Source organism: Mastomys coucha, unplaced genomic scaffold (genome assembly GCF_008632895.1).
Source record: "Mastomys coucha isolate ucsf_1 unplaced genomic scaffold, UCSF_Mcou_1 pScaffold11, whole genome shotgun sequence".
NCBI lineage: Eukaryota > Metazoa > Chordata > Mammalia > Rodentia > Muridae > Mastomys > Mastomys coucha.
The window spans coordinates 12,756,581-12,779,448 of NW_022196893.1; the positions used below are offsets into that span (position 1 = coordinate 12,756,581).

Genomic DNA, 22,868 nt, shown 5'->3' on the forward strand with positions numbered 1-22,868 from the left:
GCAGGCAGAAATGACTTTATTGCATTAGAAAAACACCAATGAAAACCAGCAAACACCTCCGTATTAGACAGAATTAGTTTGACTTCAAGGAAGTCATGAGGAATCTCAAAGAAACACTTCAGTCTAGGAGAGGATGATGGTCTCATGCCTCCACTTCCCTTGTCCCTTGACCAACTGACCAATGGACAGGGGTGTCTACTATGTGACACGAACCACACGACTCCTTTTCCTCTCAGCTTGCTTGTACATGCCCAGGTGTCACCTGGCCACGAACAGACCGCTCCTGAGACATTGGGACAGAGAAATGTAAAGGTGGGATGTGGGGTTTCTGGCCTGGGATTCTGGTGACAATGGAACTTGCATAGGGGAAGGAGAGCTTGCCTTCCTACCGAGATCAGAGAGACTGTCCACTCTTCCTGTCCCTCTGCCAGCCACGGCCATAGACATTGCATGGATGGCTGCTAGACTTGACAGGAAATAATTCAAGCAATTAAGTGACCAAAGGTCCTCAGGCAAACGTCTCAGAATATCATGGTTATTATGTTACTGCTATGAAGAGAAAACCAGAGAATGGCCATGTGAGAGCACCCTCAGGACAGAGGTGAGCGCTCTGGGCAGAGATGCTACCAGCTGGGGCCAGGCAAATGAAGAAGGGATGGCTTCCAGCAACCTCTACCTTCCCAGACACCAAGTTTTAAACACTCAGCTTTCTAAGCCCTATTCTGCCAACAGACCAACACTAAACGACTTCTGTTGGTTTCCACCCTAGGTAGCCACACACACCTGTCCACTGTTGAGTCTTGAGACTCACTCGACTCTGACTTTCAAGTTCCAAAACATCACTTGACATCCTAGCTGAACAGAGCTCTGGTCAGACAACAGGTCAGCTCTGAGTCAGAGATCTCCATGATGCCTACGGCTATGGCTAGTGGCAAAGACAGCAGGGTATGGGCAAGTATGAACCAATAGGAGCTTTTCAGGGAGGAAAGGCCTGCTCCAGCAGGAACATGGCAGGAAGCTATGGTGGGGAGCCTCCCATGGATGTGGAGCTGAGGCTCAGGTGCCTGCTCTGAGCTCCCTTCTCCATATCCAGTTCTCCACATTAGCTAGCAGAAGGCTGACACCAAGGAAGGGAACCTTAAGGTCCCTCTGGAATCTAGAGTCTAGATCATATAGGCTTCCAGGCTATTCCTGCCTATGAAATCCTAGCAGCATATCATTAGGAAAATGCCCACTCACACCCCAACCACACCCCATAAGGTCAGAATGACAACGGAGATAACTCTGTTCAAGACACATTAAGGATAATGTAAAAGTCCCTACTGGAGACAACTCCAAATTTTCTTCCCACCATGAATCTCCATCATTATGGTATTCTTTCTACATCACTCTATTGACTAAGTAACTGATGTAATTATTCTCAGACAGAAGGCCTGTGTCTCTGATGCTGCATCCTAGACCTTTATTAAAGGTGACAGGTCAAGCTATGCTGAAGAAGAGCAGCTCTGGGGTGGGCATCGAGGCTTGGCACTCAGATAGGAGGAGGAGGAATGGCTTTCTCCTGTTTTCTCTGGCCTCACCCCTGCTGCCAGTCTCCTTTGATCCTGCTGCTCCAGCTGCTCCCTCCGGCTGTGACGGTGGCCTTGTCTTGGGAGGAGGGGTAAACTTGTGGTTAAAGAGTTCACTTAGGTTGAGTGAGGAGCCTACAGCTGGCCCCCATGTACTCCAAGTCCTTTGGTTCAGTTACTGCTAGAGGGTGACTGCTCCAGGGGAATGGACAGTATAAAACTCACCTGGGTCCCACGGGAGTGGCAACCTGGGTGGAATGTGGATGTTCTCTGGAAAGAGGGTCCAAGATGGGGTTCTCCCAGCCTGTGACTCTTGCTTTCTCTTTAAACAAGTACCCTCTCTCTCCAGTGTAGAGGACGCTTAGGCAACAGCGTCAGAAGTGAACTCACAGACAAGACAGCCTTAATAAATTAGTATAATACTATTAGAAGGGATGGCATTTGTTCTCTTGCTCAGGAGCATTGTCCTACATGCAGCCTGATAAGCTCCTTCCCTGGGAAATTTAAAAAGCCGTCCCTGTTAGCTCTGATGTAAAATTATAAAATAGAAATCTGGTAGGGTTTGTTTTGTTTAAAAAGGAAAAGCCCTGGAGAGGTGGGCGGTCCCGTGCAGTCCTGTTAGCTTTGGCCATTGGGTCTGCCCACAGAATTTCCTCCTGGAGGCTGGATCTGAATGGAGTCCAGGAAGGGCCGAAGTGCTTGTCCAAAGGGCCTGTGGAGAAACAGACATGAGCTGGGAGGGTTTGAAGTGCAGCTTACCCACAGATAGAATAGGAGCCATAGATGGTGGTCACAGCAGTACCACCTATACTGGCTTTCTTTTGAGTCTCTCTCTTCAGTCTTGGATGTTCTAGAATTATGTAGACCAGGCTGGACTCGAACTCACAGAAATCTGCCTACCTCTTTGCCTTCCAAGTGTTGGAATTAAAGGTTTGTACCACCACTTGTGGAGACACACACACACACACACACACACACACACATATTATATATATACATACATATATTAGTATATATAATAAACACAAGGTCTTTGAGTACTTCATACAATGTGTTTTGATCCTACTAACGCTCCCTCTCAAACTCTCCAGAGATTCCCCTACCTCCCTACTTATCCACTTTTGTGTGTCTACCCCCCCCCCCCCAATCAGGGCCATTCTGTACTGCCCAAACATTCTTAGATGTGTGGCTTTCCACTGGAGCATGATAGACATATTAGGAGGTACACTCCTGGAGAAGACTGACCTCCCCTCTCCCAGCAGCTAACAATTACAGCAGCTCCTTAGGTAGGGGTGGGATTTCAGGTCCAAGTCCCCTGTCCACACTGGGCTTGGGTCTGCATGAGTCTCATGCATGCTGTGACCACTCCTGTGAGTTCCTATGCTCCCCTCGCTGCCTGGATGGACCCAGAAGGCACTGCTTCCTTGTGAGCCATCCACTGCGCCTGGCTCTTCACTGTCTACCTCCTCTTCTGCAATCGCTCCTGTTCCATTTAGGGCTAAGTACTGTCCAGCTTCTTACTTGGCCTGGTGTGGGTCTCTTGCTAATCAGCATCTACTACCACAGTTTAGATGTTTTTTTAAAGAGGGTTATGGTTTGGTGTTTCCCAACCAAGATCCATGTATTAAATATTGGTTCTCAGCCTGTTGGGTCACTGGCGACATGCCTTTGAAGGAGACATTGGAATCTTAGTCCTTCTTCCTCCTCTTTGCTTCCTGGCCACCACAAGGAAGCAGCTCTGCTCTACCACGTGCTCCCACCACGATGAGTTTCTTTATCACAAGCTCAGAGGTAACAGTGTTAGTTGACCATGGACTGAAAATTCCGGCAGCATGCCAATGTAAAGTCTTCCTCATGTTTCTGCTCCAGGAGCAGAAAGCTCACTAACAATCTTCCAAATAGCTTGCCCTACGGATTTACTCCCAGGCCCCTTTCTCTGTGTGGCCCTACCATCATCTTATTATCGACCCTGCAAGGCCTGCTGAGCTGTCGTTGAACAGGCTGGCCGCCCAGAGGGGGCTAGAGCTTTTTGTACTGAACTGATGTACTTGTATCCTTTGTTGAAGGGATAGGTTTAAGACACATCTCATGCAGTCCAGACTGGCCCTGAATTCCTGATCCTCCTGTCTCTACTTCCCAAGTGCTGGGATTTCAGGCATGTACCAAAACCCCCAGCTTCTTTCTATCAGTTTTTCTGAAGAAGATACAAGCTAAGGGGAGAAGAAGAAGCTGAGGCAAAAAGCAAAGGATCAGGATGATAAGCCAGGAGTGAGCATATTTCACAATTAACATTCTTTCAGAAAACTCTTCTATTCAGAGTAACTGGTCATGTGAAGTTGCCAGGTTGTCGTGAGACTCTAAGCACAATGGCGGCGTAGCCAAAGGCTTTTCTGTTACTGTTAGGGTGGGGTCCCTGGGCTTGAGTGGGAGTTGATTTAACACTTGGAGCAGTTTACGAGGACTTTATTTCCTTGATCTTAGGGATGATTTAAGTATGGCAGTATCAGCTAGGCATAGTAGTGTGCACTTAATCACACTAATTGATATCAATTTCTAGAGGGCACTTAGTTTGTTCTTGTAATAATTATTAACTGGAAAATCATTGTAAAAATGGGGTTTGGAGAGTTCAAGACTACCATACCCTTAGGTCATAATCCCAGCACTCAGGAGGCTGTGCATACTGATCTCTGTGCATTTGAGGCCAGTATAGTCTATGTAGTGAGCTCTAGAGTAGTCCAGCTACATAGTGCGAAAGTAAGTGCCCACAAAAGATAAAATAGAGTGGCTCACCGGGCAGTGGTGGTGTACGCCTTTAATCCTAGCACTTGGGAGGCAGAGACAGGCAGATTTCTGAGGTTGAGGCCAACCTGATCTACAGAGTGTCCTTCCAGGACAGCCAGGGCTACACAGAGAAACCCTGTCTTGAAAAACCAAAAAAAAAAAAAAAAAAAAAAAAAAAAACAAAAAAAAAAAAAAAAAAAAAAAAAAAAAAAAAAAAAAAAAAAAAAAAAGGCTCATGACACACTATGGCCACAGGCTTTATCCTCAGTACACCCCCAGCCCCTCTTTTCCTTATTGAATATGTAGCCTAGCCTAGCCTCATACTCACTATGTAGCTCAGACTAGTCTCAAATCACTGTGATGCTGTTTGCCTCAGCCTCACAAGTGCTAGGATTCTAAGTGCACACTACTATGCCTAGCTGATACTGCCATACTTAAATCATCCCTAAGATCAAGGAAATAAAGTCCTTGTAAACTGCTCCAAGTGTTAAATCAACTCCCACTCAAGCCCAGGGACCCCACCCTAACAGTAACAGAAAAGCCTTTGGCTACGCCGCCATTGTGCTCAGAGTCTCATGACCTAGATCTGGAGGCAGGGTTTCCAACGTCTATCAGGTAGAAGACAGTCTGAGGCCTGGAGACAGGGCCCTTCAGCAGCCCTGTCTTCTATGTAGTGTTTTGTTTTGTTTTGAAAAGAGGAGTTTATCTGCTAGGATCCCTGTTGGTCAAAACCCCACGCAATTCAGGAGAAACCAGAGGTGACACATGTCCTAGAGCGAGCAGAGGCAGCTTGATAGAATCAGCAAAGGGAATATGTACCCTTTCATGAGATGTCATCTGGGTGATGGCCCACAGGCCTTTCCCGAAGTTGGACCCCACTAGGGGCTGAGGAAACCTCTGCTGAGGGCTTTCCTCCAACTGAACTGAAGGACAAGCAGGATCTGGTCTTTTGAGGGCATCGGAGCTCAGGGTGTGGATGATAGACAAGCCACAGTTTGGAACTGGGTTGTGCTGTTACTCTGGATTCTGCCACCTCCTGAAGCCTGAATTACAGATAAGCACTTTTGGGAAATAGCTTTGTGTATTAGATACTGGGGTTTTATGTAAATATCAAAGCTAGTGTCGAGTAGCTTTCTAAATTCTGTGGTGGCACTTATACCTATCTCCAAGGAGGCTGAAGGTCAGACTAGTGCACACTGATAGTTGGGAACAATGGTGGCCTTCTGTGGTGGAACTTGCCATCAGACAGGTCCTACAGGTTGTGATGATTCGGCTGACCTAGGGAAGGGGCACTAAGTATGAGGGTTTCCTGTCTTTCTTTTTATTTCTGAGACAGGGTCCCCACACAGCCCAGACTCTTCTCAGGAAGTCCATTAGGGAGCTGAGGCCAGTCTGGTTCTCCTGACTGCCTCAGATGGGGGGTTTTCAGAGTTTGCAGGGGGTAAAAACAGAGTGGTCACACTCACGTGGAGAGAACTTCTGAGGGCAGGTCGGTGATGTAAGAAGGGATCTTCCGCCCAGTCAGGAACTGTGCCACTTCATTGCTAAAGGTGTTACAGTTGTGTTCAAAGAGGTTGTAGGCTTCTCCTCTGTGCATGGAGAGAGGTTTGGAGAGCAGATGAGAAAGCCAGCAGCACCTATGTGGACTGACTTTGACTGGAATAGGAAGGTGGGCAGAGCCTTATGTGAGGACTATGACTGGTCCTTTCAAACCTTCTAGAAGGACTGCGTTTACAGATCTGGACCTCTGAACAGTGACTTACAAGGGAAAGATGAACCAGAAATACATGGTTTCTATACAGTTCCAGAATCCTTACACTTATACCAGGACTAGGATCAGAGGTGAACTCTTAATATTTACTTATTTCATGTATATGAACATGAATATGAATATATGTGTACCATGCTTGTGCCTACAGGCTGTGAAGGCCAGAAGACTGTAAGTCCTGTTAGTGGAGTTATACGCTGTTGTATTTCCATATGGGCCCAGGGAACTGATCCCCGGCCTTATCCTCTAAGACTCTCTCAACAAATGTTCTTATTCTCTAAGCCACCCCTTAAGCCCCTCCTTGATCTTTTTTTTTTTTTTTTTTTTTTTTTTTTTTTTGGTTTTTCGAGACAGGGTTTCTCTGTGTAGCCTTGGCTGTCCTGGAACTCACTCTGTAGACCAGGCCGGCCTCGAACTCAGAAATCCGCCTGCCTCCGCCTCCCAAGTGCTGCGATCTTTTTTTTTTTAAACATCCATTTCATGTGTGTGTGTGTGTGAGTGATCAGTGTGTGAGAGCAAGTTCTCTCTTTCCATGGTGTGGGCGGTGAGTCATCTCACCAGGCAGAGTCTCTATAGCTCAGGTAGGCCTTTCATTCCAAATGCAGCCAGGGGATAACTTCAAACTTCTAAAGCTCCTGCCTCCACTTCTGGAGTGCAGGGATTAAATGCAGGTGCCAACACAGCAGTTTAGGTTTCTGTGGTGTGGGGGAACTGAACCCAAAGCTTTGTGCATGATGGGAAAAGCACTCTACCAAATAAACTACATCCTCAGCCTGACTTAAGATTCTCAAGATCAGTTCATTCAAGCAGGTATTTCATCTCATTTCTACCACAAACCCTGTTTTTCCATTAGGAAAAACCCTTGCCAGAGGCGGTGGAGGACACCACTCACTGATTCTGGTTAGAAGGAATGAGGAGCCTCTCTTTGACTTCAGCAGAAAGCATGCTGGGATGCAGTGCTGGCTGTTGTAGAGACTTGGGCTCTTTCTGCAGCATAGCAACTTTCTCTTCATAGTGAGAGTAGCGGCCGATCAGGCTGGAGCTCCGTCAGGGATGGCCATCTGGCCCTGCCTGCCAGGGTTTGATTGCCTAGTGGAGTAACAAGCGGCCACCACCCTGCCCTTACTCACCGGAACAGAGACTCCCCCAGGGAGGACAGGTATTCCAGAAAGATTTCTTCTGTGACTTCTGTGTTCCCCACATCAACCACAGAGTCTGGGGGCCCAAGCAATGTCCCTCCCTGAAAGAGTCAATCCAAGAAAGTCACTAAGTCACCATCTCTATCATTTTTTTTTTTTTTTTTTTTTTTTTTTTGGCTTTTTCTTGGCTGTTCTGGGGTTCAAACCCAGGGCCTTAAGCATGCTAGGCAAGTGCTCTATTGCTGAGACCCCAACATCTTGTTAACATTTTAGCATTTTGCAAAGGGATCTTGTGAACTGCAGGCTATGTTCCCCATCTGTTAAATTATTTTTAGACAGGTTTTTACTGTGTAGTCCTGGCTGCCCTTGGATTCACAGATCCAGTTGCCAGTACATCCCAAGTGCTGGGATTAGAGATATGTACCACTGTGACAGGCTTGAAAATGTACCACTGCAACAGGCTTGGAAAAAATTACTTTATTGTGATTTCCTTCTTAAAACTACAAAAATGGTCCCATCAGCTTCATCTTTAACTGCTAGAACACTCTTGACACAGGAAAGGGCTATTTCCTGTTTGTATCAAGGTTATAGAGTGAAAAATTGGGCTTCCGGTTGCTTGTGGAGTCTGGAAGCTGGTTCCTGTGCAGGTCTCCTGTGCACTGTCCATTTACTCTCTTGTTAAAAAGACAGAAGCCTAGCTGAGTGTGGTGGTGCAGGCCTTTAATCCCAGCACTCGGGAGGCAGAGGCAAGCTGGTCTCTGTGAGTTTGAGGCCAGCCTTGTCTACATTGTGAGCTCCAGGACAGCCAGGACTACACAGAGAAACCCTATCTTGAAAAATACAACAAAAAGACAGAAACCTAGAACCTTTGATCTCCTTTTGTCCCCAGTAGATCACAAGGGCAGAACATGGTAGCTGGGCTGTAGCAGGAGAGTAAAGCAGTGCGAACCAGAGCCAAAGGACAAGCAATCGGACATCAAGGAGGGTAGACCCGGGAAAGCCATCGATTGACAGTCCTGAGCACTTCCTATGCTGACACTGCTCTAGGCACTGCGGAAGGCATGGTGAGCAGGAGCAGTAATTACGATAACTATGATAGCCAGAGGAAAATTATCTAATGTTCAAAGAACAAGAGGTCACTACTGCAACTCCTATTGTTCACCCACATGACAAATACATAGAGAATTTATATGCTATATCTAAGCTAGACAATGGGAGTATAATGTATACAAAACACGAGATTTTTGTCCTCATGAAACTTAAGTTTATTAGGGAAGGTAGGTAAAAATTGTATACTCCAGTAGATCATGACAAGCAGAGATAAGGGCCGTGCTGGAAAAACGCAGAATGTCATTTGTTGGTCCCTGTGGCAGGGGAGGGCCAGGCTGCAATGTGCCTGAGGGAGCTGACACCCACTCAGACTGAAGGACAGAGGCACATCCAGGTGAAGGATTAGAGAGCTGTCCTGAAACTGGAGTCTTGGTTTAAATGGTTAAGCAGGAAGAGGGCAGAGGGCAGAAGATACAACCTGAAGAGGATGGCTAGAGAGGGATCCAGAGACAAGGTCAGAGGGCTCACGGGAGACCCTTGCTGAAACTTCTGGCTAAATTGGGAATACTTTGAAAACTGAAATTCCTTAAAAACGGGCTGGCAAGATGGCTCAGTGGGTAAGAGCACAGACTGCTCTTCCGAAGGTCCTGAGTTCAAATCCCAGCAACCACATGATGGCTCACAACCATCTGTAATGAGATCTGACTCTCTCTTCTGGAGTGTCTGAGGACAGCTACAGTGTACTTATTTATAATCAATCAACCAACCAACCAACCAATCAATCAATCAATCTATCTTTGGGCTGGAGTAAGTGGAGCTGACCAGAGCAAGCAGAGGTCCTAAACTCAATTCCTAACAACCACATGAAGGCTCACAACCATCTGTACTACAGTGTACTCATATATATATAAAATAAATAAATCTTAAAAAAAATTCCTTAAAAACAAAACAAAACAATAACAAAAACCCCCAGCATCTAAAACTCACCATGTAGGGTATAGTGGTACATACCTTTAGTCCCAGAACTCAGGAGACAGAGGCTGGGAGATCTTTTTGAGTTCAAGGGCAGCCTGGTTTACCTAGAGTTTCAGGATAGCCAGGGCTACATAGTCCCAGCACTATGGTCACGAAGAGGGGAGGGTCAGAAGCTCGCAGTCACCATGGCGAGTTGGGTGTGAGTGTAGTGGTGTATATCTTTAACTGGGAGGCAGAGGCAGGAGGATCTCAGAGATTCCATTGTAAAAAAAAAAAATTCTGTCTCCAGCACGGAAGACAGAGGGAGATCAGGCTAGTTTCACAGGTCCAGCTCAGACAGGCAGTGCTCAGGATGTGGTGAAAGCTCTTGGGCAATGGGAAGAGATGAAGCGAGACAGACTGACTTAGGCAACTGACCAGGCTTTTAGGATGCAAACACACCTGAGACCTCCGAACCTGGGAGGTGAAGACAATGGGCATCAGAGGGCTCCAGATTCTTATTAGCTACACAGTGGCTTTGAGGCCAGCCTCAACCATGAGACTTGTCATTTCAAAAAGGGGGCATAAAAAGAAGTGACTAGGCTTAACGAAAGACTTGTAAGGTGGTCAGTGAAAAAATTAAGAATGACTTCCTACTATGATATTAAAATGAACATTCCATGACAATCCTGGGAAGGCTGAGAGAAATGCTCTGAAAAGGACATGGGTTAGAATCAGAAAGGTCACGTGGAAAGAGGAACCCACAGGAGCAGGCTGACTGGAGGCGGGCAACTGAGTGGGTTAGCTGGTAAGGGTGTTACTGAATGAGGACTCTTCTTTGTCTCTCCTGCTCTCCCTACCCAGTGCTGAGGAGGGAGGGGATACAGGGCTTCCATGCCAGGCCAGTGTTCACTGACACATACCGCCATCTACTGAAAGCATTTTAAGGCCGTTTTTCTTTCTTTAGCTTAACTTTTTTTTTTTTTTTTTAGTTTTTGAGACAGGGTTTCTCTGTGTAGCCCTGGCTATCCTGGAACTCACTCTGTAGACCAAGCTGGCCTCGAACTCAGAGATCCGCCTACCTCTGCCTCTCTGTTGGGATTAAAGGCGTGCGCCACTACTGCCTGGCTTGGCTTAACATTTTTTAAACATACATACATTATTTATTTGTACATATATATGCATGCATGCAAAGTGGTCAGAGAATAACTTTTAAAAGTCACTATGAGGTTTGAAGGGATCAAATTGAGGTCACTGGACTTGGTGGATAGCAAGTAACTTGCACCTGCTTAACTATGTCATCTCACCAGCTGTTTTTTTTTAATGATAAACATACACATACAAATATATATATTTGTTTGTTTCTTTGTTTTGCTTTTTGAGGCGAGGTTCTTTGTGTAGCCCTGGCTGTCCTGGAACTAGCTCTGTAGACCAGGCTGGGCTGGAACTCAGAGATCTGTCTGCCTCTGTGGAATTAAAAGCTGAGATTAAAGGTGTGCACACCTCCCTCCTCCCCCAGCTATACATATATTTAGTTTAAAATTTATTTTTATGTGTTTTACTTGCATGTGTATGTCTTTGCACTATCTGCATGTCGTGCCCAAGGAGGACATTGGATCCCCTGGAACTAGAGTTACAGATGGTTGTTAGCTGCCATGTGGAGGCTGTGAATCAGACCTAGGTCCACTGGCAGAGCAGCCAGGGTTCTTGCCTGATGAATTATCTCCCCACTAAGTCGTGTTTTTGGTTTCATTACACTATCTACTACGAGCATGAGCATGCATGTGCGTACCAGTCAGAGGGAGAGTTAAGGGATGGTTCTCTCCTGTTGTGTATAGAGAGTGAGCTCGGTTACCAGGCTTGGTGGCAAGTGTCCCACCCTGCCCAGCCGCCTCTGAGCCATCACACTGCACTACTCCTTTTTGGAGAGGGTCTCAGGTAACTTAGGTTAGCCTTGAACTCAATAGGTAGCCAGGAAAGAGAACTCTCAATCTTCCTGCCTCTGCCCACAGCACTAGGACTATAAAACTACTTAGCTTAAGTTGTTTTCTTTTTTCTCTTTCACTTTTTTTTTTTTCTTTTTGAGAAAGTGTCTTTCACTATGTAGCCCCGGCTGTTCTGGAACATTATGAGTAGATCAGGCCAGCCTTCAACTCACAGATTTGTCTGTAGCTTCCCAAGTGCTAGTAATCAAGGCGTGGGAGTGCACCACCACATCTGGCTTAAATGCTAATATGAAGAACTACCACAGGCAGAGGTACAGGCTAGAAGCAGAACTTCTTAGGCTATAGGACCTCCACCCCCCACCGCCACCACCACATCTGCAGGTAAGGGGAAGTCACTCACCGGGGTACAGCTGGAAATACCGCCGCTGCCGAAGAAGAACTCATCCTTGTGTACAACTATAGAGGTGTGCCTGCCACAGAGAGGACAGTGAGCCAGGGACTTACAGCCTCTCCAAGAAAAAGCAAGTACCATACTGCAGTGAGAATAACATCTGCCCCAACATGTCACCATGGGAGCCAATTTTATATTAGCCAGATGAAGACACGAGTAAGACATTCTCAGTGTCCCTCTGAATCTGGGACTGTCCCCACCCTTATACCCAAATTCACAGATGCACAAGTCCCTTGTCTAAAATGGAATAGGCCATACATGGAATTTACACACACCTTGTAAGTATCATTTAAAGATGACATACAATATCTAATACAATGTAAATACCATTGAGTCACTGCGCTCTACTGTTTAGGGAATAATGATAAAGAGCATGTATGTTTAGGACAAGTACTTTTCAAAACATTTTCCTTCCTTCTTTTCTTTTCTCTTTTCTTTCTTTCTCAGACAGAGTCTGAGAAAGCCTTGGCTAGCCCAGAGCTCTCTGTGTAGAAAAGACTGGCCTTGGAGCTGGAGAGATAGCTCACAACCATCTGTAATAGGATCTGATGCACTCTTCTGGTGTGTGTCTGAAGACAGTTATAGGGCACTTATATAAATAAGAATAAACAAAACAAACAAAAAACCCCCTTTTCTTAAAAAAATAGAACTCAGTACTTGGGAGGCAGAGACAAGCAGATTTCTGTAAGTTTGAGGCCAGCCTGGTCTAACAGAGGGAGTTCCAGGATAGCCAGGGCTACACAGAGAAACCCTGCTTGAAAACTAACTCCTCCCCACCCCCCCCAAAAAAAATCTTTAAAAGGCTATGGGAAATTGAGAACAAAGAGCCAGGCTTCAAGCCTGGAGCTGCAGAGGCACTCACTGAGCTGTGCCCCAGAGCAGTCAATGAGGAGCCCCAGAGCAGTCAATGAGGAGCCCTAGAGCAGTCAATGAGGAGCCCCACCACACTTAGCAGTCAATGAGGAGTCCCACCACACTTACCAGATGCCTTCCAGTTGTTTCCCTGTGGACAAAAGGAGACATTTAGTCATCTGGGACAAGACTGAGTGCCTTCTCGGGCTGAGTAAATTTAGAACTCACTCCAACCAGGAGATAACAGTGAAAAACCTCCTGGCAGACTTTCTAGAAACTCAGCTCTCCTCTATGGCAGTCAGTCCTCGGGTGTGACACTGTGGTCAGGAAGCTCAGAAGCCATTTTGCTTTACCAGAGAGCAACATAAACACGCTGTTGTGTTTGTCTGTTCTTGTTTCCCATTGGGGATTAAGTCAACTATGTCTGTTTAAACTCTCTGTGTCATCTACAGCAAACCCAGAGTAAATCTGGAAGACGTCACCCATTTCTTCAGAAAGAATGGAGCCCAGCTAAATGCTTTGTGTTTTACAAAGGCAATGCATGTGTATTTGGAACCAGAGGAATGAATCCAGGTATATAAACATTGCTAACCATGGCTCTCCCCCTGACCTACATTCGGGGCCCACCTATCCCTCACCTACAGCAATGTTAGGTCAAAAGGCAAACACAGACTATCCTACCTTCAGAAGCTCCAAGTCAAGTGGAAAGACACGCACACATAATAATTAACTAAAACACCGTGCTGATAAGCACTGAAACAGGGGTAAGAACAGGGTGCTGTGTTGATAAAGATAAAGAACTACCTTCACAAGCCTTAATTCAACCAATGAAGGAGCGAGCGGGGCAAAGCTGGGCGTATCTGCCAGAAAGAACAGTTTGCGCAAAAAACGTGAAGACTGAGATTCTGCAGGGCAGAGGGCAGGTGTGGCGATGGAACAATGAGCAGCCAGCAGGCCTGTGGCAAGGCAGGGTGGCCTGGCCTGGGTAGGAGAGTACTCTAGTCAGACCCACTTTTTAAAAATAAAATTAAGAAATTATTTTTATTTTTTTATGTACATTGGCGTTCTACCTGCACATACATCTGTGTGAGGGTGTCAGATCCCCTGGAACTGGAATTACAGACAGTTGTAAGCTGCCATGTGGGTGCTCGGAATTGAACTTGGGTCCTTTAGAAGAATAACCAGTTCTCTTAACCACTGAACTTCTCTCCAGCCCTTACAAATTGTACAAATATGTACAATTGCACAGTGTACATATGGAGGTCAGAGGACAGTTTGCAGGAGCCAATTCTCTCCTTTCACCATGTAAGCTATGGGCATCAAATTCAGGTTACCAAGCTTACTACCAGGCATCTCGACCCACTGAGCTGTCTTCTGTCCCACACAAATAACTAGCATTCTATTTTTGCTCGATTGTAGTGCTGGAGATCAATTCTAGAGCCCTGTGCATGCTAGGCAAGCACTCTACACTGAGCCACATCATTACATCATTAGCCTTGTTTAGTTTTGTTTGAAAAAACTTACCGCACAGCTCAGATTCTTCATGTATCACCTAACCCAGACTCCCACATGTGTGTGCATGTGTGTGTGTTTATACGTGTGTGTGTTTTCACATGTGTGGAGGCCAGAGGTTGACATTAGGTATCCTTCTGAATCATTCTCCATTTTGTTTTTGGCACCTCATCTCTTAACAAGCTCGGCATCCCTGATTCAGGTAGGCTGGCTAGTCAAAAAGCCCCAGGAGTCCTCCTGGCTCCATTTCTCCAAAGCCAGGGTTATAACTATGTACCACACTTAGCACTTGCTGCTCTTCCAGAGCAGCACTGACACACAGGTAGGGTGGGGTGGGCTCAGAATCACCTCTAACTCTAGCCCTTTCCTGGCCTCCAAGCACCTGTACATACCCACAACACAGACGTACCACTTGCATATAAGTAAACATACATCTTTAAAAAGATGGTAAGGGCCAGCAATATGACTCAGTGGGTAAAGGCAGGTGACAGACACCATGCCCGATAACCTGGATTCAATTCCTGGGTCCCACATGGTAGAAGAACCAACTCCTTCAAGTTGTCTTCTGACCCTCCACATGCATGTATAGTACTTACACAAACACTAAACTTAAAGAAGAAAAAAGATGTGTGGTAATATGGGTATAGTATAGTGGCCCCTGCTTATAATCCAGCATTTGGGAGGTACAGGCAGGAGTATCAAAAGTTCAAAGCTATCCTCATCTACATGGCAACTTTGAGGCCAGCCTGGGCTACAAAATGCTGTGAGAGATGTAGAGAGGATGAATTGGAGAGAAGAGTTAAACAGAAGATTACAGGTCAAAGTTAAACCTACAGGACACAATATACATAGCACATAGGACAGGCAAGGGGACAATTCACACAGCACATAGGACAGGCAAGGGGACAATTCACACAGCACACAGGACAGGCAAGGAGACAATACACACAGCACACAGAAGGACAGGCAAGGAGACAATACACACAGCACACAGAAAGACAGGCAAGGAGACAATTCACACAGCACACAGAAGGACAGGCAAGGAGACAATTCATACAGCACACAGAAGGACAGGCAAGGAGACAATTCACACAGCACACAGAAGGACAGGCAAGGAGACAATTCACACAGCACACAGAAGGACAGGCAAGGAGACAATACACACAGCACACAGAAGGACAGGCAAGGAGACAATTCACACAGCACACAGAAGGACAGACAAGGAGACAATTCACACAGCACACAGAAGGACAGACAAGGAGACAATTCATACAGCACACAGGACAGGCAAGGAGACAATTCACACAGCACACAGAAGGACAGGCAAAGAGACAATACACACAGCACACAGAAGGACAGGCAAGGAGATAATACACACAAAGCACGAAGAAAGACAGACAAGGAGACGATTCGCACAGAAGGATGCAGAAGGATAAGCAAGGCAATGAAGGGGTAGGAACACAGGTGACCTCGCCCACTCGCCGCAGCTCACCGATTGCTAAGTGTCACCTCATCTGTTCTAGGACTTGCTCAACATTGCATGGAAGGAGAGTTGCAGTCCCCTGTGTCATATATATCTCTCCGTCTCTCTTTTAAAAACAGCATCTTTCTATGTGGCCCTGGCTGTCCTGGAACTCTCAGAACTCTGCCTGCCTCTGCCTCCTATGTGCTGGGATTAAAGGCATGTACCGCCATGCCCTGCTCATCCTCTACTTCTAAACATTTTTATTTGGACTGGGGGATGAACAGAGACTTGTGCATGCTATGCGGGCACTCTATCACTGAACTATACTCAAAGGCCTACATCTTTGGCCTCTAACTTACTAGCAGCCAAGGATGACCTTGAATTCTGATCTTCTTGCCTCCTACCTTGACCTGCTGGGATTAAAGACATCTATTGCCACGCTTGGTTTAGGTGATACTAGGGATCAAGCTCAGGGGTTAGTGCATGCTAGGTAAGCATTCTGCCAACGGAGCCACATCCCATTCTCACATATTTTAAATGTTAAATAGTTCACATTTGATATTATTTTATGAAGATGACGAAGACCTGTATTTTGTCTAGTATAAAAAGACAAGGCAAGACGCGTAGATGGGTTCACTGGAGATGCCCAGGTAGAGGTGTGTGTGAAGTTTGCTGTGTCGGAGCTACCCTTGGGAAGAAAAGGAGGAAGGCTGTGTCCTTGACAAGATGAAAGGCATGGGAGAGCAGGCTTAATTGCATCTTAATTTTGGGTACAAGATTAGGATGGGAAGAGGTGAGGTGGAGGTGGTAATAGGTGCTATGAAAGTAGGGCACAGCTGGGTAATGGTGGCACACACCTTTAATCCCAGCACTTGGGAGGCAGAGGCAGGCAGATTTCTGAGTTCGAGGCCAGCCTGGTCTACAGAGTGAGTTCCAGGACAGCCAGGGGTACACAGAGAAACCCTGTCTCAAAGAAAAACAAGGAAAAAAAAAAAAAAGAAAAAAAAAAAAAGAAAGTAGGGCACAAAGCCATTTGGGGACATGTATTAGGATATTAGCATAGAGCGGATTATTTCCCACTGTGATTTCCTCAGCAAGCTGGAGGGAGAGTGGGTAGTCACATGGCAGTATGTCTCTAAGCCTATTGGCACATCCAATGCATTCATTCTGAGGTCTATGGATTATGGATACAGAAAACAAACAGAAGGTGTGGATGTCAGCTCTATTATGGATGATAGAAAGTGTAGGGCAAGGTGTGCTATTATCAGCCTTCATTGCACAGAGTTAAAAGGCACATAAAAGTCTTGGGATGAGCACCCCCCTGCTCCTTATCCACAGAGCTGGATAAACATATAGACACACAGGCTTGGTTAGCTCCAGTATGCTATGCTAATGCTTATTAATAAGAGTTAAGTGGATGGCAGTGATGGGACTCCAGAGACACATGCCTCTTTGTAGGTGGCATTCAACCCTGTGGCAGGGAAAGGAAACACATTAGCTCTTTGGTATAGATCAAGTGCAGACCTGGTTCACTCCACACAACCCTCTCCTAGCAACAAAGTAGTTTAACTGGCACTTCACCAACAGTAAGAGAGGCTTACTGTTACCTGGAAACATCTGTTTATTCTCTGGGAAAAAGTAAAAGAAGCATTTGTATAATATATGTAGGTAGCTCTCTGCAGTCAATATTCTAAGATGCCTGCCAGCAGAGGGTTTACCCTTCTTGTCTGTGGGGAGAAAAGAGGTGCCAGGAAATCACTGTGAAGAAGCTGGGGGTGAGGCTCATGCCTTATACCATGCACAAAAAAACGGAGTTCTAACCCAAGCACCACAAAAATAAATAATTTATAAATAAATAAATAAATAAATAAATAAAACATTTAAAGGAAGGCTTAAAAATATTTAATCATGTAGTATTCTTTAGAGTCAGCACAGGATTTCTTTTCCTAGTATAAAAATAGCTATAGTCAGATGTGGTAATACTTGTAGTCCTAGTACTTGGAGGGCTGAGGCAGGAGAATTACTGTGAACCTGCCTGAGGTACAGAGATTTTGTAGTGGGTTGGTGGAGGAACACAAACAAGAATAAGAAGATAAGGGCACATGCCTATAATCCCTGAACTAAGAAATGGAGGCTGAAAACCAGCCCAAGCCCATAAAACTCTTTCTCAAATACCACCCCCATCCCCACTACCATCCCCCACGCCCACCCCCACCACCTTAGGGATTGGAAAGACGGCTCAGTGGTTAAGATCGCTGGCTGCTCTTCCAGAGCACCTGGGTTCTATTCCCAGCACCCACATGGTGCCTCACAAGCACTGGCTACTCCAGTTCTAGTGCCCCTTTCTAGCCTCTGCAGCATGCACACAGTACACAAAACCTCCCACAGACACACCTACACATACATTAGAAAAAAACAAAAAATAAACCTCAAAAACCTTTAAGAGATCTTCCCTGAATTTGGAAAGGGACTCCTCTTAACGACTGTCCACACACATTAGCCAGACTTGTAGCAATGCTTGGGGTAGGTACCACGTCCCACTACTTATCCTGTTAGTGTTCACTGAATATAACTATGGCAGACTCTAGGGCTACAGCAGAGTTCCTGTCTCATGGACCTTCCAGTGTTGATGGGGGCACACAAGGTTTTGTGGGTACAGATGAGAAAATGTGCAATTATAGACAGGATAATAAACTCTCTGGGTGCATACAGGATGGTATCAGTACAGAAGAGGGGCATGGGAGCAAGACCTGGGAGCGGGGTTTAGGAAAAGGTTTGTAGGAGAACTGACATGAGAACTGAGATATCCGATGGGCAGAAGTTAGGCAGGCCAGGAACTGGAGAAAGTTCCTGGGGTGGTGATGGGGCCCACAGGCTTTGAAGAGAGACCTGAAGGCCCTTTGTGCTGCTGGGGGACCAGGCAGCCTTTCCCGTCTGAGGCTCTGCAAGAGGAAAGCCCTAATGGTGCTTGTGTTGGCTAGTTTTATGTCAACTCAACACAAACTAGAATCATTGGAGCCTCAACTGAGAAAATGCCTCCATAAGATCTGGTTGTAGGAAAACCTGCAGGGCACTTTCTTAATTAGTGATCAATGGGAAAGGGCACAGGCCATTGTGGGTGGTGCCACCCCTGGGCTGGTGGTCCTGGGTTCCATAAGAAAGCAGGCTGAGCAAGCCATGTGGGGTACGCCAGTAAGCAGCATCCCTCTATGTCCTTACATCAGCTCCTTCTCCAGGTTCCTGCTTAGTCTAAGTTCTTGCCTTGGCTTTCCTCAATGGACTGTGAATCAGGATATGTAAAGCCAAATAAATCCTTTTCTCCCTAAGTTGCCTTGGTCATGGCAATAGTAACTCTAACTAGAACAGGGCTTCTTCTTTTTCTTTTTTTTTAAGTAACAAAAGTGGATTTTGTTGTGGAATCTAATGTAGGAAGCCTGGTGGCCACAGACACTAAGCAGGAGTACTGGGGCCCTGCAAGCCACACTTATTTACATTTTGAAGCAAGATGCAGCGTTACCATTCCCTCAGTGGTTATCAGAGGGTCGAGCATACAATGAACAATAAAAACGAAAACAAAGAACAAGAGATTGCATAAAACACACACACAAAAAAACCCCTCTCAGATTTGAATAAATTCTATTTAATTTCCAAGTCTGAGTCATTCCCATGATCAATACGGGGAGGGAGGGTATAGTTTGGTGAGGGCCTGGTTCCAGCCCCACATCACTCATGGTGCTCACACCCCTTAAGGAGCACTGGCTCTCAACTGTCACTGGGGGACTCTGAGGGGTGAGATTCTCTGCCTCCTGCTGAAAAGACTCAAATAGCTGCTGCATTATCTTGGTATGCAACTGCTATCTCTTTTATTGGTTATCTAATTTTATACATACATACACATTACTTTTCAAGAAATTAACATCTAACCCTGTTGCTATTGTTGTAAGGGCTAAGTATAAAGATCCAAATATTCATTAGATTGCATTCTGTCAAGACGTACACAGATTTGGTGATTTTTTTTTTTTCCGAGTTAAGGTTTCTCTGTGTAGCCCTGGCTGTCCTGGAACTCACTCTGTAGACCAAGCTGGTCTTGAACCCAGAAATCCGCCTGCCTCTGCCTCCCAAGTGCTGGGATTAAAGGCGTGCACCAGCACTGCCCAGCAGATCTGGTGGATTTTTTTTCCCCCAAGCCCAGGGCCTCCCAAATGCTAGGTAAGCACTCTCCCAGTTTCCCAAAAACTTAACCCTGAGAACAACTGGATGTACTTCTAGGGAAAAATAAGCATTAGGCATATGTATAAAACCTCAAGTCAGAAATGAAACATGAAACACTTGTTAGCCTAGTTCAAAAACCAATTTCAGGGCTCAGGGGGTAAAGGTGCTTGTCTTGTAAGCCTGAGGGCCTGAGGACCTGAGGGCCTGGGAGTTGGAATCATTGTGAGCTGCAGCATGAGCCCCACCTTTCCCTCACTCCTCCCAAGCTTCTGCACGTATCTCCACATGCCTTTTCACACACAGAGGCCACGAAATGTAAAGAGTAGCTAAAATTATTAAGAGGAAGAGCTGAAGGACAATTTTCATGGCTCAGTATATTAGCCAGACAGTGACATGGGGGAAAAGGTACAATTAAGCTGTCCGCATGCAATTAGAATGCTAAGGGTAATGTAGCTGGTGAGATACTGCAGAGCAGAGGTTCATGGGAGGCACATGTCCTCAAAATAGGACAGGATGGGGCTGGAGGGATGGCTCAGTGGTTAAGAGTTTAAAAGGGCCCAAGTCTGGTTCCCAGCCCACGTCCCATGGTTAACAACTGCCTGTAACTCTAGCCCAGTGCCCTCTTTTGGCCTCCACGGGCACCAGCAGACACTGCAAACACTCAAATTCAGATTCTCATGCTTGTATAACTAGAGTTTTTATCTACTAAACTATCTCCCCAGCCCTGAAATGTGTTTGTTGTTTTTTAAAACATCAGGACAGGATAATTTGGTGAAATCTAACTGTTATTTAGGTCAATCATGAACCATAACAGAATTGGATAAGGTTTTTAAGTTATTATTTTAAAAAGCTAACTTTGTTATTATTTACTTATGTATACAAGTGTGTACCTGTGGAGGTCAGAGGGGTGTCATATCCCCTACAGCTGGAGTTATAGGCATTTAAGAATTTGCTGATGTGGGTGCTGGGAGCAGGTCCTCTGCAAGAACACAGCCATCTCTCCAGCCCCCATCTCTCCAGCCCCCGAAGTTAAGATCTTAAATTGGGGAATTTACATGACTAAGGGACAGAAATTTGCTTTGGGAAAAGGAGAGGATGAAGAGGGATGGCCACTGTGCTAGAAGAGTAGCCCAGACCATCGAGCCCAGTTCTTTTTCCAGTAACCCTTGAGACATCTGTCTAAGGACACTGTTAGACTTTTGAACAAGGAACCCACTTTAATCACATGGGAACATATTACCTTGGACAGTTGGTATTAGCAAAGAGATGGTGAAATAAGTTCCAGAACCCCGCTCTGCAACTTGTCTGTTGTGTGACTTGGGGCAGGCAGATCATGAGACCTATTTCACATGGGTGTGGTAAGGATTCTAGTGGATGCAACTCAGGAAAGGGGCTTGAGGTGGTTGGCTTGTGAAAAGTATTCAATTATTGTGTTATGTATTTCTAGAAATCCTTACAAGAATAAGTAAACATATTTTTATTCTATTTACTCTGTGTGTGTGCGTGCACATCTGCACATGCATGTTCACATTGTGCATGGCGTGGTGAGAAGACAACTTTTGAGATTCAGTTCTCTCCTTAGGTTCTTGGGACCAAAGTTAGACTTAGTGACAAGTGTTTTAACCTGATGAGCTGTCTTGCTGGCCCATACAGATTTTTTTTTTTTTTTTTTGGTTTTTTTCGAGACAGGGTTTCTCTGTATAGCCCTGGCTGTCCTGGAACTCACTCTGTAGACCAGGCTGGCCTCGAACTCAGAAATCCGCCTGCCTCTGCCTCCCAAGTGCTGGGATTAAAGGCGTGCGCCACCACCGCCCGGCTTCCATACAGATTTTTTGTTTGGGTTTTTTGTTTGTTTGTTTTTTGAGACAGGGTTTCTCTGTATAGCCCTGGCTGTCCTGGAACTCAATCTGTAGACCAGGCTGTCCTGGAACTCAAGAGATCCTTCTGCTTCTGCCTCCCAAGTGCTGGGATTAAAGGCATGTGCCACCATTGCCTGGCTTACAGATTAGTTTTTTAAAAAGTTCAAATATAGGCGGTGTGATGGTACACAGCTTTTAATCCCAGTACTGGAGAGGCAGAGGCAGGTGGATCTCTGTGGGCTCAATGCAAGCCTGCTCTACAAAGCAAGTCCAGGACAGCCAGGGTTACACAGAGAAACTATCTTGAAAAACAAGTGAACAAACAAACAGTTCAAATACATTAAGGATGAGAAATCAGTATGTGGAAACTGAATTAGGTTATATACACCTTTAAGGTCGGTGGTATCTGAAAGGGAAAAACAAAAAGGCAATGTCTATTTTCTACTTTTTTTGGTTTTAATACTTTAATTTGTGTGTGTGTATGTGTGTTTACTCATATGTATCTTTAACTTTAGAAAATAGCCAGGCACTGGTGGCACAGGCCTTTAATCCCAGCACTTGGGAGGTAGAGGTGGGTGTATTTCTGAGTTCAAAGCTAGCCTGGTCTACAGAGTGAGTTCCAGGATAGCCAGGGCTACACAGAGAAACCCTGTCTCAAAAAACAAACAAACAAACAAGAACAAAACTTTAGAAAGTAAAGCTTCTGACTTTCCCTATCTCTTTGTTTTACAAAGTGAATAAAACCAATATAGGAAAATGGAAAATTAAATTTGTAGGTGAGGCTGTGACCTCTGATGTGCCAATTCTGTGTCTGGCTGGTGTCTTTTGGAGCCATCACATCTACTATGTCACCTGCCTTCTTTACTACCACACTCCACACAGGCAGATTTCAGCCCCAACAGCCAGGCTTTCCAGCTTTAGATCTTGGCTGGTCAGTCCTTTTATCTACAATACCAACTCCCTCGTCACACTTTTGGAGGGCTGCTTCTTCTCATCCTGTATCTCCAGCCTAAAGGCCACAGCTTCTGAAACTCTCAAGTATCTCATATTATTTTCTACCTTGCATTCAACACAGATCACAATTTGTTATTTTTACACACACACACACACACACACACACACACACACACACTTCTTACACTAGCTCCATCCATGTCTGCAAACATCTTTGTTCGGGTCACCCAGCTTCGTTAAACATTAACACATAAAACATCAGCACTTGCCAAGCACTCCATTATTTGTTTAATGAAACAACAATATCTAGTGTCTCTTTCAGCTAAGAACATAATTATTAGGTTTTAGGACAAAAAA

The 22,868-nt window shown here is 45.5% G+C and overlaps 1 protein-coding gene across 2 annotated transcripts in view; it reads right to left on the minus strand.

The window, feature by feature from the left end:
• The window catches only part of Desi1 (desumoylating isopeptidase 1), a 24,919-nt gene continuing 2,051 nt past the window's right edge, over positions 1-22,868 (minus strand). The window contains exons 2-6 of one of the 2 annotated variants that reach the window (XM_031350349.1): positions 12,639-12,660; positions 11,607-11,676; positions 7,248-7,357; positions 5,816-5,938; positions 1-2,280 (exon numbers count right to left, since the gene is read on the minus strand). In XM_031350349.1, coding sequence (XP_031206209.1) covers positions 2,187-2,280; positions 5,816-5,938; positions 7,248-7,357; positions 11,607-11,676; positions 12,639-12,660 — 419 coding nt within the window. In that variant the 3' untranslated portion in view covers positions 1-2,186. Of the gene's footprint in view, positions 2,281-5,815; positions 6,006-7,247; positions 7,358-11,606; positions 11,677-12,638; positions 12,661-22,868 lie in introns of both variants that reach the window. The other variant, XM_031350354.1, reaches the window with a different exon arrangement.